The sequence below is a fragment of the Culex quinquefasciatus genome, chromosome 2, assembly GCF_015732765.1.
Source record: "Culex quinquefasciatus strain JHB chromosome 2, VPISU_Cqui_1.0_pri_paternal, whole genome shotgun sequence".
In the NCBI taxonomy this organism is placed as follows: domain Eukaryota; kingdom Metazoa; phylum Arthropoda; class Insecta; order Diptera; family Culicidae; genus Culex; species Culex quinquefasciatus.
In genome coordinates, this window is record NC_051862.1 from 106,881,768 (window position 1) to 106,900,407 (window position 18,640).

At 45.4% G+C, this 18,640-nt stretch overlaps 1 protein-coding gene across 7 annotated transcripts in view; it reads right to left on the minus strand.

Moving 5' to 3' along the window:
• Positions 1-18,640, minus strand: part of LOC119768052 — a 170,588-nt gene that overhangs the window by 19,237 nt on the left and 132,711 nt on the right. For all 7 annotated transcript variants that reach the window (XM_038258391.1, XM_038258390.1, XM_038258394.1 and 4 more), the window contains one exon: positions 1,614-2,104. In XM_038258391.1, the coding sequence (XP_038114319.1) occupies positions 1,614-2,104 (491 nt within the window). The remainder of the gene's footprint in view (positions 1-1,613; positions 2,105-18,640) is intronic.

Consider the following 18,640-nt stretch of genomic DNA (forward strand, 5'->3'; position numbering starts at 1 on the left):
CGGGTGTTTCTCTTAGCCACGGGCACGGTTCCAGCTAACAGATCTGTCGCGAATTTCTTTCTGCGCCTTGAGTCTGGTATTTTTTGGTTATCTGGTCAGTTGGTCCTGTGAGTTGTTTCCTCGCTTATTTTCCACTCTTCAGCGAGCGCTACTTCGTTCCCCGCAGCAGTCATCCGGCAGACACGATTAGTCTCGTTTAGTTTATTTGTTCTGTGAACATAACCTTAACCTCGAGATGGTGTGTTCATTCCGGAATGGGGACAGCAGGAAATGTGAAGACAAGTCGGAAGGGTTTCGCTCGATGGGATCAAGATTGCTAGCGGGTCCTGTGGAACAGTTGGCAAATGTTTGAAATTTTGGTTTTTATTTCCTTCATCGTCATGTCATTGAAAATATTTGACATTGACGGACGGCCCTCCGGGTGTTTTCCAGCTGCAGACCTCTCTGGCGTTCCACCAGGGTGTGGGTTGGTAGACCCCGGGCAATCCATCGGCGAATAGAATGTGCAACAAAGTGGGAACAATCTCGAGGAAACACCACAGAAAGAACCTACTGACCAGAAACCAGATAATCAAAAAAATACCAGAGTCAGACGCCAGAAAGAAATTTGTGACAGATCTGTTAGCTGGAACCGTGTCCGTGGCTAAGAGAAACACCCGAGACAACACCGGCAGCCGCTACCCGAAACCAACAAGTTCTGTGACGTGTATTTCCGACGCGCCTTTTCCACTGTTACGGCCAGTGGCCAGCGAATGTTGCCTCGGATGTTTTTCTTAGCCACGGACACGGTTCCAGCTGGCGGTTAGCAGGAAGCAGAGGTTCTTTCACGAGTTTCTTTCTGTCTTGCTGTCTCGGGTTTATTTCTGGCACGATGGTCACACGGACTAGTTTCCGGCCAGCGGATCTGTCTCGGTTTGCTCCTGGGCTCCGGCTTTCGGAGAGAAACGGGTTGTTTCGAAAATATTCCGGGCATCAGCAGAAAATGGTTCGTTGTGTGCGGTTGGTGCGGGACGGGAGCAAAAATATGTGACGCCATCTTGGTGAAAAGTTTTGACAGGAGCTCAAGAATGACGTGACGTGAGCGTGCGTTATAAAATTGGTTTGACAGTACCCCCGTACCGTTACAAGCGTTACCTTCGGTATTCGTCCATGTTGTTAAAAACCTGGATACATTGTTGTTTTTGCGAGGTCATAACTCGAGGAGTTTACAGTGATATAAGAAAAATCAAGCCAAGTTATTTGAAAGTTGATGTCACCAACAAACTTTCTGCCGGGTATATACATATGTTGATCGTTTATTTGTTGTATTTTTACTTGCAGTCTAGATTGGGATCAAGGTTGTAGCCGAATACACTCAAACCCCGGTGGTTTGACACCAACTGCTGTCAAACGAACGGGGTCACTTTTTAGTTTGACTCCCCTTTTACACGGAGTTCACACACACTATCAAACGTTTGTTTTGATAGTGTGCGTGAGCGCCGTGTAAAAAGTGGCAGTTCGTCACTTTTTAGTTTGGCTTTGACCAACCAACGGGGTGCAAACTAAAAAAGTGTCAAACGAAAAAGTGACCAACCACCGGGAGTTGAGTGTATGCTTACAAATGTGCTACTTACCCTTTTCTTCGAAATTCTGGTTTAGTTTGCATTGAAAACATTCCACCATAATATGATTGTAAGCTCCAGGCAGCTAACTCACTATTGTTCCTACTGAATATCCCAAATCCGGGAAGCTGATTGAATAGTTTTTCAAACAGCTCGATACTTTCGATATCGTTTGCAGGGTATAAATCATAAATGTCTTTGACATTATCAATCTGCAAAGGTTTCATTGAAGCTTCACTTGGTGGTAAAGTCTCTAATTCTAATTCTAATTCTCCTGGAAATTCATGAACATAGATATCGCCATAAATGTTTCCAATAAGTCCTCCATTTACTTTTGAGTGGAATATTTGATCCATTTTGTTCATTATACCGACATGCGTAAAGTTCATATAAATAGGTTCCGTCCATGAAAACAGAATATCTTCATTTTCTATTAAAGACATTTTGTCGAGCTGGTCAGGAGGACAAAAAATACCAACACTCTCATAAGTTTTGCTGAAAGGCTAGAAACGTAAAAGTTTTAACATATATATGATAAGAATTATTGTACCACAGAGCTATGTTATTCTATACCAGACAAACCGTTCAAATAAACACAGTTAACTCATTTTCGTTTATTTGACAAAAAAGCCTCGAAAATTTTTCAGCAAAATAAAGATTTTGCAGCAAAATTAAAAATACTAACTAAAATCGAAAGTTGTAAAATGTACAAGTTTAAAACATCATAATTTAAATATTTGAAAATCCAAAGTAAAATAAAATCTAAAGTTCAAAAATGTATAAGTTCAGAACAACATTAATTTACAGTGAGTCAAATACAGATCAAAAATCAAATTATTCGCTCTATAGCATTGCCTTGGCGTTCTCGATTGCGAGATTCCTACTCGAAACTAGGTGTTCGAAGGCTTGATTGTTGAGGCAATTGCAAACCTCTTTTTACACCTCAGCTTCCATCCACCCCGGGATTCGAATTGATGACCTTTGGATTGTTAGTCTAACTGCCTACCAGCGATTCCACCGAGACAGGACCCAGGGAGACGACTCCTACACCTGGACTGAGCTAACGACCTTACCTTTTTTTTAGGTTAGTCCGGGGTCAACATTTACTTCCCGTCCGACGGAAGGCGTGATCAGACAAATCTCGTCTCGAAAAATGCCACCGGAACCGTCTGGGATCGAACCCAGGCCGACTGGGTGAGAGGCAATCACGCTTACCCCTACACTACGGTGCTTCTTTTAGAAACATTCAACGAAATTAGTAAAATTTTAAAGTTAAATTTACAAATTTACAAAAATAACTTTGAAACTGAAATATAAAAAAATACCCAAGTACCTAGCAACTTTGTTCGCCAAGAGATTTTCGAATTGGTTGTTGAACTCATTTACTATGTTTTCCGAACGTCCCCGAGAATTCTTGAACGCTGGAAAAAGCGCACATTTTTCTGTTGTTGAACATCTCTTCATACGTTAGAAAAGTGCGTGTTTTGAGTAAGTTTTGCAAGTGCAAGTCATACTTGAATAGAGAACGTTTGTTGAACATGTCATAAGAACTCATGACCATAAGATTCTGAACGGGTTAGGTAAAAGTTGTTAAAACCGTTTAACAACATCCTGCCTTTTAGATTCAGAAGTGAGTTAGGCAAACGTTTTAAGAACCGTTTAACCTTCCTGTGGTATTGGGGTCCTTTTCGACCTTTTTGATAACTAAATTTGCCATAACTTTGATAACTAAATTTGCTTAAACGTAACTTCACTAAATAATTCTTCTGATTTTATTCTAAACTATCAAAATGCCCTAGACATGCCTTCTTAAATCCCAACCTAGAGTTAATAGTCTGTACACACCAATTTCTCATTACTGTATTCAGTTGAATTTACTGAAATCTGCACTACTGAAATTTTCAGTAATTGAAAACTTGCTGAAATTTCAGCAAACTTTGACAGCTCCATACAAATTTTAACTAAAGTTCAGCGAAAAACCTGGGTGCAGAATAGTTGTCCGCAAAGCGGCCTCAATTTAGAACTGTCAAAGCGGAACCAATTTACTGTTCGCAAAATAATACCAAGAAGAGGGCAAGTATTGTGATCGATCTATAATTTATTTTGTCAGGAATAAAAAAAGTCGATGGCGTCGAGCTATTAAGGTATTCGAAGTCAAAACATCTTAAGAAGAGGGTTGAAATCGAGATTGGCATGTTTCGTTGCTAACATTTCAAAATCGCTATGTCTAACGCAAAACCTATGTTTATGACGCTTTTTGAAATGTTAGCGACGAATTATCAATAACTATGAATGGTACTTGCCAAATAATATTGGATAATCTTATTCGGATATTATCACTGCACATCAAAGATACATAATCTCGGAACTTCCATTCGGTTGCTCTTCTGATTCACGAAATTCCACCCACTTTTGACACAATTTTTCATCACGGGGAAAACAAAAAAGGCCTCTTTTGGCCGCCCATCGTTTAGTATACGAAGAAAAAAGTGGGATGCACTTAATTTTTCATCGAAAACATCAACATCAACAGATCAAAAATGTTTCAAAACAATTCACTTCAGCAGCAAAAAATTAGTCACGCTTGAGCTTGAACAAAGCCTACTACTTTGTTTATGTTTACAGCTGTAGTGCTGTTGTATTAGTGGGGAGCTTTCGAAAATCACGTTACGCATTCTGTCTTTTCAGCACCCAGCGAAAAACTAACTGAAAATTTCAGTAAATATTAACTGAAAACGAACATCAGAATTTGCTGTGTAGATTATGTGGTAGTTGATTCCAAGCTAGGTCGTGCGAGCTGTCAGTTATGGTCAAGGTACATACAAAATTATGGTATGCCAGATATTGAAGTGATATCATGTAAATTTTATCATACTTTTTTATGTTTTTTTAAAAAGTTGTTGTTTTTCTCCACCATTTCCAACTGATTGAATTTCGCAAAATTGAAACCACATTTAACGCAGATCACGGCCATCAATAATCTGAAACGAATCCAGATTTGATTCACAAATTACAAAAGACTAAACAAAATTGAAATAACTCACAAAACAACGATTATTTAAACCATCTCTTTGGTCGGTTTAGAATTGTCAAACTGAATAGCTCAAAGCTAACTCGAACCCGGTACACACACGAAGCTTGACATAAACCAATTTATAAGTATACAAATTTATTAAAAGTCTAATAAAATTAAAAAAAAAACTTTGAAAAAATATATTTTGATTTGAAAATCTGCCATACCATGAGCGTTGAAAGCCTTGAAACGCTGGTGCAATTTTGACAGTTTGATCTGGTGTGAAAACGGCGACAGAGCTCGCACCACACAGATTCTAAGTTGCAATGCCTCTAACAAACAAAGATTTAGAAAAACGAGTGGTTCTATTTCTTTGAGTTTTGTATTTTCGCCCTCTTTGACTTCGTAGAGGTGTCAATTTTGAAAACAGGTAATGAGGAGACTGATTTGATATTATTGAATGAAGGATTAGAATGGATCTGAACATACCAAAACGTGAGAAAGGACACCCTACCAACACACTCAAACCCCCGGTGGTTTGACACCAATTGTTGTCAAATGAACGGGGTCACTTTTTAGTTTGACACCCCTTTTACACGGAGTTCACACACACTATCTAACGTTTGTTTTGATAGTGTGCGTAAGCGCCGTCTAAAAAGTGACAGTTCGTCACTTTTTAGTTTGACTTTGACCAACCAACGGGGTACAAACTAAAAAAGTGTCAAACGAAAAAGTGACCAACCACCGGGGATTGAGTGTATATGTTACCGGTGAGTCACGCTTGCATAACGGTCTAAATTGAACACAAAATGGATACAAGAATTTAACGCTACTTTGAGTTTGTTATGAAAATATGTTGATGACTGTTCCGCGCACCAGTCGGATACTGGAAACTTAATAACTACAACTAACTTAGAACTACTGTAAATATAGTGTGCGATTAAGACAAAATATACGTGTTTGATGTTACATGCGCGTTTTACTGGCTCTACGGTTGGACTAGAGCCCCGGACAACCCCAAGAAGTGACCAACCAAGTTTCCCAAGTATTTACGACCCGGACGAGGAACAGGACCACATGAACCGACCCAGCGATCTCCTCGTTATTAAATTCTGTGTTGGGCAGGAAGGCTCGGCCCCAACATAACGGCTCACCTCCTGTGGCCGAATGGTTACGGGTTTCGCCTCATAAGTGGAAAGTCATTGGTTCTTCTAAGGGTGGCAGCCTTAGGTTTTAAGTTCAGAGGTAGCAGCAACCGTATGAGTATAAACGGTTGCTTCACGTGCTCTTCTAGCATGTGATCAATCTTGGGATATTCCTTTGCGCCTCTTCCCAAAATACATTCCTCGTGTCTTCGCATGTAAATAATGCCTAGCCGATCGGTATTGCACTGCAGTCCAGTCGCATTGTCCAGATCAGAGCACAGGGAACACCGCAAGAGTAGCGCCGCTATAAGACAATTGTCTTTACAAGACCCGCGCGGCAAAAATAGCTGCTGGGAAGAGCTTGAAAAATGACTCGAAAAAATTGTCACCGCGGTTCTAGCTATACATAGCGCACAAGGCACAAGGAATGGAGTTTACAGCATCTGGATCTTTTCCTCTCAATAGGAACTGTGTTATAGATCTGAAAATGCTTAATAACAGTAAAAAATGGGTAACACGATACAATAGTCCTTGTAATCAGGATTCCGTGTCTTAATACTAAGGGTGGCAGCCTTAGGTTTTAAGTTCAGAGGTAGCAGCAACCGTATGAGTATAAACGGTTGCTTCACGTGCTCTTCTAGCATGTGATCAATCTTGGGATATTCCTTTGCGCCTCTTCCCAAAATACATTCCTCGTGTCTTCGCATGTAAATAATGCCTAGCCGATCGGTATTGCACTGCAGTCCAGTCGCATTGTCCAGATCAGAGCACAGGGAACACCGCAAGAGTAGCGCCGCTATAAGACAATTGTCTTTACAAGACCCGCGCGGCAAAAATAGCTGCTGGGAAGAGCTTGAAAAATGACTCGAAAAAATTGTCACCGCGGTTCTAGCTATACATAGCGCACAAGGCACAAGGAATGGAGTTTACAGCATCTGGATCTTTTCCTCTCAATAGGAACTGTGTTATAGATCTGAAAATGCTTAATAACAGTAAAAAATGGGTAACACGATACAATAGTCCTTGTAATCAGGATTCCGTGTCTTAATACTCAAACAGAAAAAAAAGATAAAATCACACGCTTAAAAGTGTGGATAAATAAGTGCTTAAAATAATTTCAGTTTAATTTTAGTATTCAAATGACTAGCTTTAAGACGCAGGGATCGCACAGATGCGTACACTTTGCCACACTGTTGCAATACAAATGAATCCCACTCGAAATTACTTTGAATTAAAATACCTAGACTTGAAATGAAACTGTATCGGAATATTGAATGACATTGTTATTTATCGTTATTTCCGGTTTTTGAACAGAACTTTTGAAAACTTTGAAAACGATATAAACGATGAAAAGCTCAGAAAGCTCCTATTGGAATCCAATGAACCATGTTAAATAAACTTACGAAAATGCAGTCTACATTTAGGCGATTTTAGGAGCACACGGGAAACAAATTGACTGTAGCCGGATGAATGTCACAGAAATTTTTGCATAAACATTGGACTGTTATGCAAAAAATGACAGGGCAACAGAAACCGAAAAGCTACGATATCTTACATGTTGTAGGAAACATCGGTAGACAAGCTACTTCAAAACGAGTATAAGTCGAGCCACAAAATATATGCGCCAGCATTCTCGCGCCAGTGTTCGAAGCTCAACTTGACAACTTGTCGACTTGGCGACGAAGCGTCGAACATCGATGCAGTGTGATTTTTTGACGATTTTTTCGATTAAAATTCATGCTGAATCGACATATTTACGAAGATGGAAATGACGTCCAGCCTTAAAGTAAAACCTATACCTTTCTTTAGTAAGAAAGGCAAAAAAAAATCGTTCTAAAAATTGATCGGGATTGCCAATAGATGTCGAATTTGTTTCAGATGCTCACTCATGGTCTGTACTATGAATGTAGAAAGAAATTTCGAATAAATTCAGAAATGAAAAATGTTGGCGAAGGTCGCCAGGTGGGCTTTTACCTTTTTTTTAGGGATTTTTTAAGGTTTTTTTTAGGTAGGTTAATCAAACGGCTCTAACTCCAGAACCATATTATGAATCTAGATGAAAATTTGGGGTGTAATTTTATCATAAAAGATATGAAAATGAAAAAATTGACCATATTTTCATTTGAAAACTGTGTATTTTGTTGAAAAGTCTGGCCGCATCCGAAAACAGATGGATATTTCGAAATTTGTGCGGCAACTCGCCCAGGTTCAGCACACTAGCTTTCATCTGCATTCAGAAGAATCGAAATCGGATATATGAGAGCTGAGAACGACGCGACACAAAATTTTGCAAAATTTTACCACATACGAACATCACTCGACCTCCACGGAATTTATTTTCTCAAAATTCGAGGGTTGGAGATAGACGAGTTCTGTCAAGGTGAATCGATAGAGCGCCGAAAATCGATGCAGTGTGATTTTTTTTGACGATTTTTACGATTAAAATTCATGCTAAATCGACATATTGACGTCCAGTCTTAAAGTAAAACCTATACCATTCTTTAGTAAGATAGGCAAAAAGCAGCGGACCAAGTACCGAACCCTGTGGTACACCAGACAAAATTAGAAAAAGTTTTGAAAAAGCTCAATTGTTTATTACAGTCGGAAATCTGTTTGTTAAATAAGATTTTATTAAACGCACTGCATCTAAACTAAAACCATTCATATTTCTTATTTTTTTAAACAGTAAATCATGAGAAATCGTGTCGAAAGCCTTTGAAAAATCAAAAAGAATAAGCACAACATAACTGAAGGGGTGATGCGAGGCCTTCGACAGCGGGTGCAGTCACTCCCACATCGACTTAAACCTCCAGGATGAGGATCACACTAGCGTTGTGTGCGGCTGGTGCTACCGGGCGCAGGTCAAGCGGCTACAGCTGTGCAGAGCCACAGGTCGTTACCCCAGCAGCACGGTTCAGTGACCCCGTCGACGGCGAATATCCTCGACGCCGAGTGGTCAGATCTTGTAGGGACGTACGGATCCACTTCTTCTTTCAGCACACAAAAACACAACTACTTCAACTAAAACGCACGCACTATATTCAACTTAACTATATTTCGCTTAAGTCTAACACATTAAAAGGTCAGGTCACGGTCGCGCGCGGGTTCCTTTACCCAGCCGGTGTCGTTGCTGGTCCAGACACAACTGAACGATCAGAAAAATTGTATGTTCTGACAAACCTCCGAATCTTGCGAAAACGGGTCGTGCGACGTCCTCTACTACGATTCTCCAGAGAGGATCGTAGTAGAGAACCGCTCCCCCTAATCTCGTTACAGCGGCACGATCCTCGCGATCCTCGGTGATGACCGTTGACCTCTCGCTTTCTCCCACAGCCGTCAGCTCGAGTCCAGCACGTTGGACGAGCTGCGGCAATCGTCTCCGCGAGATGAGCGAGATCGGTCCAGGGTTGTAGTCGAAAGGGGTTCCGGGGTCATCACCGAACATCCTCACCCATCCAGAAATCACAGCATTTCTGAAAAGAAAACAAAAGAAGACCTCTTCGACGGGATAGGGACGGGAAGGGATTGGGGTAGCTATTGTTCACTCGATTTGTTGGCATTGTGCTCCTCTTCGTCCAGTGGAAGTAAACAAATCTTCTCGACTGGCCTTTTGATCAGCTTCGTCGCAGTCTTGAGGGTGACCACACGCACGACACCATCAGCACCTGGATGGACTTCGCTGATCCTCGCAAGCTTCCAGCGCGTGGGTGGCAGATTGTCGTCGACGATTACAACCAGTTGGCCGACTTCAATCTGCACAGGTGACCGCCAACGTTTCGCGCGAGCTTGCAGCTGGCTCAGGTATTCCCTTTTCCACCGATTCCAAAATAGTTGTTGTTTCTGCTGGATCTGTTGGTAATGGTTGAGACGGTTTGCAGGTAGATTGATGAAATCACGGTCCGGTAGCGCCTTCAACGATGATCCAACGAGAAAATGCGCAGGCGTGAGCGGCTCGAGATCGTTGGGGTCGTCCGACATGGGAGTGATGGGCCTCGAGTTCAGACAGCCTTCCACCTGAACGAGCAGCGTATTCATATCCTCGATCGAGATAGGTTCGTCTCCAATGACACGCAGAATGTGGTGCTTGGCTGAGCGTACGGCCGCCTCCCATAAACCACCGAAATGAGGACCGCTTGGTGGGCTGAACGACCAGCGAATCTCGTTGTTGGCGCAATCCCTGAAGACCTTCTCCTGGTGCTGTTTGTCCCGAAGCAGTGTAAACAACTCGTGCAACCTGTTCCGTGCTCCGACAAAGTTGGTCCCATTGTCAGACCAGATCTCGGCGACAGGTCCTCTGCGCGATGTGAACCGATGTAAAGCCTGCAGAAAACGTTCCGTGGAGAGGTCCGACACGAGTTCGAGGTGCACGGCCTTGGTGCACAGGCACACGAACAGGCACACGTACGCCTTGATCGCCGTTCGCCGAGGTCCTGGGCGAACGAACACTGGGCCAAAGTAATCAACGCCAGTTTTCGAGAACGGACGCGCAACCGTGACGCGTACCGCTGGCAGATCGCCCATGAATTGTTGCACCGGCGTGGGTTTGGCCTTGAAGCATGTTTTGCACTGATGCACGATCGTGCGTGCCACACTCCGTCCTCCCAAAGGCCAAAATCGAAGCCGAACTGTTCCCAACAGCAGCTGTGGTCCAGCGTGCAGCAGCCCGAGATGATAGTATTTTAAAACCAACCGTGTAAAGTGATGGCGCGCAGGCAGAACAGCAGGGTGCTTGGCGTCCTCGGGCTCGTCAGAGTTTTTCAACCGCCCACCCACACGAATAATGTTGTCCTGGTCTAGGTAAGGGTTGTACCAACGAAGAGGTGATTTAACAGCAACCGTTTTTCTTGTAGATAGTGCTTTAATTTCATCAGCGAACGATTCCATCTGAACCCGACGAATCAGCACGTTCTCTGCCTCCTTCAGTTCCGCCGTGGTGAGGAATCCTGATGTACGGTCCGATCTGGGAGTGCGTAGAAGTTTCATAAGCCGCAACCAAACAGCTGTTTGACGGATCAGCTTCGGGTACGAAGAGAATTTTGCAAAATAAAGATCGTTGAACTCCTGAACCACCGACACAGTGTTTGCTGTCGACGTCTTTCCGTTTCCGCATTCTCATCTTCAGCTGTAGATTCTGCATTCGGCCAGTGCTCTGGGCTCAAACGCAGCCAATCCGGTCCAAACCACCAGAACTCGTTGTCCACGATGTCCTGTGGCGAGATTCCTCTGGAAATAAGATCAGCAGGGTTTTGAAGTCCTGGGACGTGTTGCCAACGAAATCCTTCCGTGATGTTTTGAATTTTCGACACCCTGTTTGCAACGAACACGTTCCACGTGGTCGGGATAGATCCAAGCCAGCAGAGTACGCACGTGGAGTCCGTCCAGAAATATGCGTCCACTGGAATGTCGAGCGCTTCTCGTAGAACCTTGAACAGCTGCGCAACCAAGACAGCTCCGCAGAGCTCCAGTCTCGGAATCGTCTGAACCTTGAGCGGGGCCACCCGCGACTTTGAGGCCAACAGACGAACCATAACTTCTCCCTTTGCGTTCTCGCTACGAACGTAAACACAACCACCGTAGGCCTTGATGGACGCGTCTGAGAAGCAATGCAGCTGAACCGACGTTGCGTTAGGGATGACGACACATCTCGCAAACCGAACCGAACTGAGAACCGGTAATTGCTCCTCGAATTTCCGCCAGTTCTCACCCATCATCGAAGGCAATGGCTGATCCCATTCCAGACGCTTGCCATCGATGCCCGGCGTCCACAACTGCTGCATGAACACCTTTGCCGTTGTAACCGTTGCGCCAAACCAACCGTGGGGATCGAAAATCGACGCAATTTTGGAAAGAACGTTTCGCTTGGTGAGTGGTTCATCAGGGCCCGTCTCTGGGATTGTGAACTTGAGCATGAACTCGTCTGTAGATGGAAACCATGTCAACCCGAGCGTCTTCACCGAAGGATCTCGATCCAGGTTGATACCATCGGCGCAGGGAATCGCCAAGTTATCCTCCTCCACACCATACAGAACTTCAGCACGATTGCATGCCCATTTCCGCAGACGGAAACCACAACTGACCGTCATCTTGTCCAGCTGGTTTCGCAGGTCGATCGCCGAGTCCAAGTTGTTGGTTCCGGTGATCACATCGTCCATATAGATATCTTCGCAGGCGACCTTGGCTGCGAGCGGAAACCGTTCCTTTTCATCCATGGCCAGCTGTTTCAACGTCCGTGTTGCCAAAAACGGAGCTGGCTTCGTACCGTACGTAACGGTGTTGAGTTCGTACGTGGAGATCGCCTCGGTGGGTGTTGGACGCCATAGAACGCATTGCAACAAACGGTCCTCCGGGCAGATGCCGATCTGCCGGAACATCTTTTCGACGTCCGCAACCAACATGATCTGCTTCACGCGACAACGGTAGATTATCGACCTCAAGTCCTGCTGAATTACTGGTCCACACAGCAGAACCTCATTGAGCGACACACCAGAAGAAGTCTTACAGCTCGCGTCGAACACCACGCGTACCTTGGTGGTTGTGCTAGCCTCCCTGACCACTGGGTGATGGGGCAGGTAGCACCGTTTGGCGGAGCCCGTGTCCGTGACCTTCGTCATGTGTCCTAACTGCTCATATTCGTGCATGAAAGCGACGTATTGTTCCCGGAGATGATCGTCCCTGGCCAGTCTCCGTTCCATGCCGTGAAGACGTCTTACGGCGATATCCTTGGACTCGCCTAACCGTGACAGAGCGTCTTCAGCTTTCGGTAGAGCAACCGAATACCGTCCGTCTGTACCACGTTGAACTGACTGTGCGTACAGAGCTTCGCAGCGTGCTTCCTCTGGCGAGTAGTTACCGGCTGCTGACTCGACCTCCTCACAGGACCAAAATCGAGCCACCAAAGCATCCAGCTTTTCCATTGCCGACACGTTGCAGTTAATCCTTGGAGACTCCCGTGAGTCTGCGCAACCGCCGCATACCACCCATCCGAAAACCGACTCGTTCAGGGCTGGCAGCTGTTCTCCCAGTGAGATTTTCTGACCGCTTGCGAAGAAGTCAAAGAAATGCTCGATCCCAAGTACCATGTCCACGCCGTTGGACATCGAAAACGTCGGATCCGCCAGTACGACACCATCTGGTATGGTCCAACCAGTAGTGTTTATGGCCGACGTTGGTAAATTGACCGTAACCTTTGGGAGAACTAGAAATCGCATTGCTCGAGAGAAATCTGAGATCCGTGAGCGAACCGTGGCTTGAATCTGCTGCTTTACTCTTGAGACTGCTTGTCCAATCCCGGACACCGAGATGTCCACCTTGTTCCTTTTGACCCGTAGTCGCTGGCTTAATCGTTCCGACATAAAGTTGCTCTCGAACCCGAGTCGAGCAGAGCCCGCGCTGGAAGCCGATTCCCGTTGTCATCCTCAACAACGACGACAGCTGTTGCCAGCAAAACATGTGTTGCGAAACGTTGAGCAGCGCTTGCGACTACTGTCTCAGATGCGTCCTTGACCTGAGATGAGTTTGAACCTGCTGTACCTTGAGGTTCTTCCCTGGGAGCATTCTCCCGTCTGGTAGTTGATGCGACCTTCACCTGATCCTTCCGAGGGCGGAAACAGAGAAGTGTGTGGTGTCGCGCTTTACAGTTCTGGCAAGAGTACTTCGACTGGCAACCCCTCGCAAGATGTCCAGGTTTGAGACAATTGCGACACAGCGAATGCGTGCGCAGCAGAGACTCCCTGTCCGAAACCGTCATCCTCTGGAACACCGAGCATCTGTGAAGAAGATGTGTTCCCGTGCACGCTGGGCAGCGTTCTCCTGACGCTTGAGCGGTGCTGTAGTTAGTCCTGACCACCGACGGTTTCGACTTCGGTTGTTGATGTGGTTGCTGGGATGTATTCTTTGCGTTAGTTGACTTCGGCGGCAACGACTCGAGCACACGACTACGCCGCTGCAAGAACTCCAGCATGTCCTTAACCGTGTCCTGCTCCTTGGTAGACGAGTGCTCCTCCCAGCCTCGCCGTGATACAGGGTCAAGACGATCCGTCAGCATGTGCACCAAAAGCAAGTCCTTGTAGTCACCTGGTTGTACAATCTGGTCCAAGGATTGGACAACCTTCTCAAATCCTTGGATGAGATCGCGCAACTCCCCAGAAGATTCTTTGGACATGGCTGGTAGTTCGAAGAGATGCTGAATCTGACGCTTCCTCATTTGCTTGCTGTTGTTATAATAGTTCAGCAAATCTTCCCAAGCTAACTGGTAGTCCGCGTTGCTCATCTTGTACTTGTCTACCATCGTCGCAGGTTTGCCAAACAAACAACCCCTCAGGTACTGTAGCTTTTCCACACCGGACAGGTCGTTCCGCCAGTGGATGAGCGACGTAAACAAATCTCGGAAGCTAACCCAATCGTCGTCATCTCCGGTGAATGTCCGCAGTTGGATCTGAGGTAACTGCACATGGTTCAAGTTCTCGCAACCTAGCGTAACGTTAGGCTGATCCGACGTGTGGTCTTCGCGCTCCCTGAGCCTCTCCAAAAGAAACGATTTGGCCTCCATGTAGCTCAAGTTGAAAGCCATTCGGTCAGACTCGTAAAAATCCTCCGCATCAAAGAAATCGTCGTGAGAAGTGATATCAATGAGGGTTTCGCAAAAAGTCTCATAGATGTCATTGATAATTTCCAACCGAACGCTGACATCGCTGGCCGTAGCGGTGTCCTTGAAGTCCTTGATGAACTTCTCAATGTCGCCAAGAGTTGATTGAGTGTCCTTTAGCTGAGCCTTGAGCCGTTTCAGCGACGGTGTCTTCGCGCTGTCCGCTTTCACTTTCGGAGGCATCGTGTTGTGTTTGAGGTGAAATTAAAGAAGAGATGCGTGGGTGTTGTACTCCGTGGTTGGGTCTTGCTTCGCAAGACATATACCAGCTTTACCTGTGGAAACAGTAAGCCGCACCTCCCAACCAGTACCAACGCAGCAGTCATACACGTGGCAAATCGTCAACAGCAGCAACTCGAAATCAACAACGATGTTCAGGCAAGCGAAGAGGATAGAACGAGCATGTAGTATCAAACAAGAACGCTTCGGCCGGACATATACGTGTAGCTTTACCTTTAAAAACAAACACGTCGGCTGGCCGGCGAGCGATCGTCCCAAAATCCAAAAATCAGTCGAACCAATGACGTCACATCCAAACAGCAGCAACTCAATCAATGTGTGCGGGGGCGAGGTGAAGAGGTACAAAACGCAGAGGTGTAGTATCAAGAGAGAGAGGCCTCGGCAGGCCATATACTATTAGTTTACCTGGAGAAACTAACAGCGTTGCCGTAACCGTAGCAAAATTCCAAAAAACCAACCGCCCTCAGGCGTATAGGGATGCGTGGCAAAAGGATGAGTCGAGTCGAAGAGGATGAAATACTTTTAATTTGTGTGTATTTTCTGTGAGGCTTCGGCAGAGACATACACTGCTCATTTTCACTCACCCGGGAGACCAGAAATCGCAGCAACCTCTTCCTCGATCCTTGTCGTCCACGTGCCTGAGATGGCCGCCGACCTCGTCAACGGTAGCACGATGACGTCAGGCGTGATGACCGCTTCCGTCCGTAGCGGTGCGTAGCCGAGCGCTCTCCAGGCGTACGACTTCCGATGAGTGCACGCAACAAGCCACCGATCGATGTCCTATCGACAGCAGCGCGTCGTCGCGTTCCACGTGGCACACGTGTTCAGTGCCAACGTCCACACCAGCAGCGAATGTCCGATGTCGCCGACGAGTCGTTGGTGAGCCACCGATACGGTCCTGACCGGTGCTCTCGACTGCCTCCGCGCAGCTACTCCGAGGGTCGACACCCTGTTGTGGCCGACAACTGCTGCAAACCGGTGCTCCAGACCAGTTCGGATGGGTTGTGAAACCGTAGATCGCCGTCACGTCGCAAAGAACCGTAGAAAATGGTGTTAGTGGGTTGCAAGACCTTGCCCCGGCCGGACATATACCGTTCGCAAATTATTTACCTGGGAAAACGTGTCCCTCGCTGGCAGTATACGCTCCAGGCCGACCCGAGATGATGGTGAAGCTCGACGATGACGATCCAGGTCCTCCAGAGTCGTGAAAACCGGCCAGATCCTGACACGCGGTCCGCTTCCGACGCCGATCGATTTGGCGCGCAGCAGGAACAATGCGCAAGTCCCACGGTAATTGTTCGCGCAGTTATCGTGAAGACTTAATTGTTCCGCAACTCCAATGGCGCGAGGCGTATTGTACTCCACGGTGTATTGTTCGGCAGGCGCGAACCGTAGCGTGGCGTGGTTTGTCCTCCCCGTGGTCCTCAATCCTGGAACCGGAATCCTTGGTCCAGGATCCGGCTCGAAGGACCAGAATGAAGGGGTGATGCGAGGCCTTCGACAGCGGGTGCAGTCACTCCCACATCGACTTAAACCTCCAGGATGAGGATCACACTAGCGTTGTGTGCGGCTGGTGCTACCGGGCGCAGGTCAAGCGGCTACAGCTGTGCAGAGCCACAGGTCGTTACCCCAGCAGCACGGTTCAGTGACCCCGTCGACGGCGAATATCCTCGACGCCGAGTGGTCAGATCTTGTAGGGACGTACGGATCCACTTCTTCTTTCAGCACACAAAAACACAACTACTTCAACTAAAACGCACGCACTATATTCAACTTAACTATATTTCGCTTAAGTCTAACACATTAAAAGGTCAGGTCACGGTCGCGCGCGGGTTCCTTTACCCAGCCGGTGTCGTTGCTGGTCCAGACACAACTGAACGATCAGAAAAATTGTATGTTCTGACAAACCTCCGAATCTTGCGAAAACGGGTCGTGCGACGTCCTCTACTACGATTCTCCAGAGAGGATCGTAGTAGAGAACCGCTCCCCCTAATCTCGTTACAGCGGCACGATCCTCGCGATCCTCGGTGATGACCGTTGACCTCTCGCTTTCTCCCACAGCCGTCAGCTCGAGTCCAGCACGTTGGACGAGCTGCGGCAATCGTCTCCGCGAGATGAGCGAGATCGGTCCAGGGTTGTAGTCGAAAGGGGTTCCGGGGTCATCACCGAACAATAACCATTGGAATCAAGAACCATTCCACTATGGTACATCGTGTGGCCAACTTTCAAAGTTTCAGAAGGTCACTTCTCTAAATATTTTTTGGTATTTTTTTCTCGAAAATAAACATTCTAACTAAGAAAAATCCAAATTTTCAAAGCTCTTTTTTTTATTTTTTTTTATTCATCGCCGGGAACGTGGTGTAGGGGTAAGCGAGATTGCCTCTCACCCAGTCGGCCTGGGTTCGATCCCAGACGGTCCCGGTGGCATTTTTCGAGACGAGATTTGTCTGATCACGCCTTCCGTCGGAAGGGAAGTTAATGTTGGCCCCGGACTAACCTGAAAAAGGTTAGGTCGTTAGCTCAGTCCAGGTGTAGGAGTCGTCTCCCTGTGTCCTGCCTCGGTGGAGTCGCTGGTAGGCAGATGGACTAACAATCCAAAGGTCGTCAGTTCGAATCCCGGGGTGGATGGAAGCTAAGGTGTAAAAAGAGGTTTGCAATTGCCTCAACAATCAAGCCTTAGGACACCTAGTTTCGAGTAGGAATCTCGCAATCGAGAACGCCAAGGCAATGCTGTAGAGCGAATAATTTGATTTGATTTTTTTTTATTCATATTTATTCAGATTTTCTCTTCCATGTACATTCATTCAGTTAAAATATTATTGAGTGTCCAATCACAATCGATGACTTTTCACCTCAATTTTAAATACAAGCAACTTTCATTTATTCGCTATAATAGCTTTCGCTATTCAGTGATTTCAAATGTAGGAGGTCCTACATGTACAAAAGGGAAAAGGGATACCTTAAAACTAACTTATAAACTTTATAAAGAGCGGATCAATGCAGCTGAAGACTGCAATGATTTTTGTCGAAATGCATCAATTATCTTATTGGACATAACATCCAAAGTGTCAACTTCGGCTAATTGATGAAGTTCACTGGTGCTGAACTAGGGAGGAAGTTTCAGAATCATTTTCAGAATTTTGTTCTGAATCCTCTGAAGTTTTTTCTTCCTGGTTAAGCAACAGCTTGTCCAGATCGGCACAGCATAAAGCATGGTAGGTCTAAAAATTTGTTTATAAATTAACAGTTTATTCTTGAGACAAAGTCTAGAATTCCTGTTTATAAGTGGATACAAACATTTTATATATTTGTTACATTTAACCTGGACACTTTCAATGTGATCCTTGTAAGTAAGGTTTTGTCAAAAGCAAGTCCAAGATATTTCACTTGATTCTCCCACTTTAAACTTACCTCATTCATCTTTATAATGTGATGATTTTTTGGTTTAAGAAAATCAGCCCTTGGTTTGTGAGGGAAAATAATAAGTTGAGTTTTTATAGCATTTGGAGTAATTTTCCATTCTTTCAAATAAGAATTGAAAATATCCAAGCTTTTTTGTAATCTTCTTGTGATGACACGAAGGCGGAGATGCTTGTATCATCAGCAAAAAGTGATTTCTGACATCCTGGGGGCAAATCAGGCAAGTCAGAAGTAAAAATATTGTATAAAATTGGACCCAAAATGCTTCCTTGAAGGGCGCCAGCACGCACAGGTAGTTGATCAGATTTGCTGTTCTGATAACATACCGATCCGTCAAATAATTTTGGATAATTTTTTTTTTAAAGTGCATCGCCAAATCGCGATAAAGTTCGCTAAAACTAGCGAAAATGTCGCTAATTTCTCAGCCTGCACAAAAATTACCTAGAATCGCTAATTTTTTTCGCTGGTTTGGAAACCGATGAAATTCTACCAAACCAGTGAAAAACCAGTGGTTTGGTGAAAAATGTCGCTGTTTGGGGAATCAGTTTTGCTAGAATCAGAAAATTTTCTCGCTGGT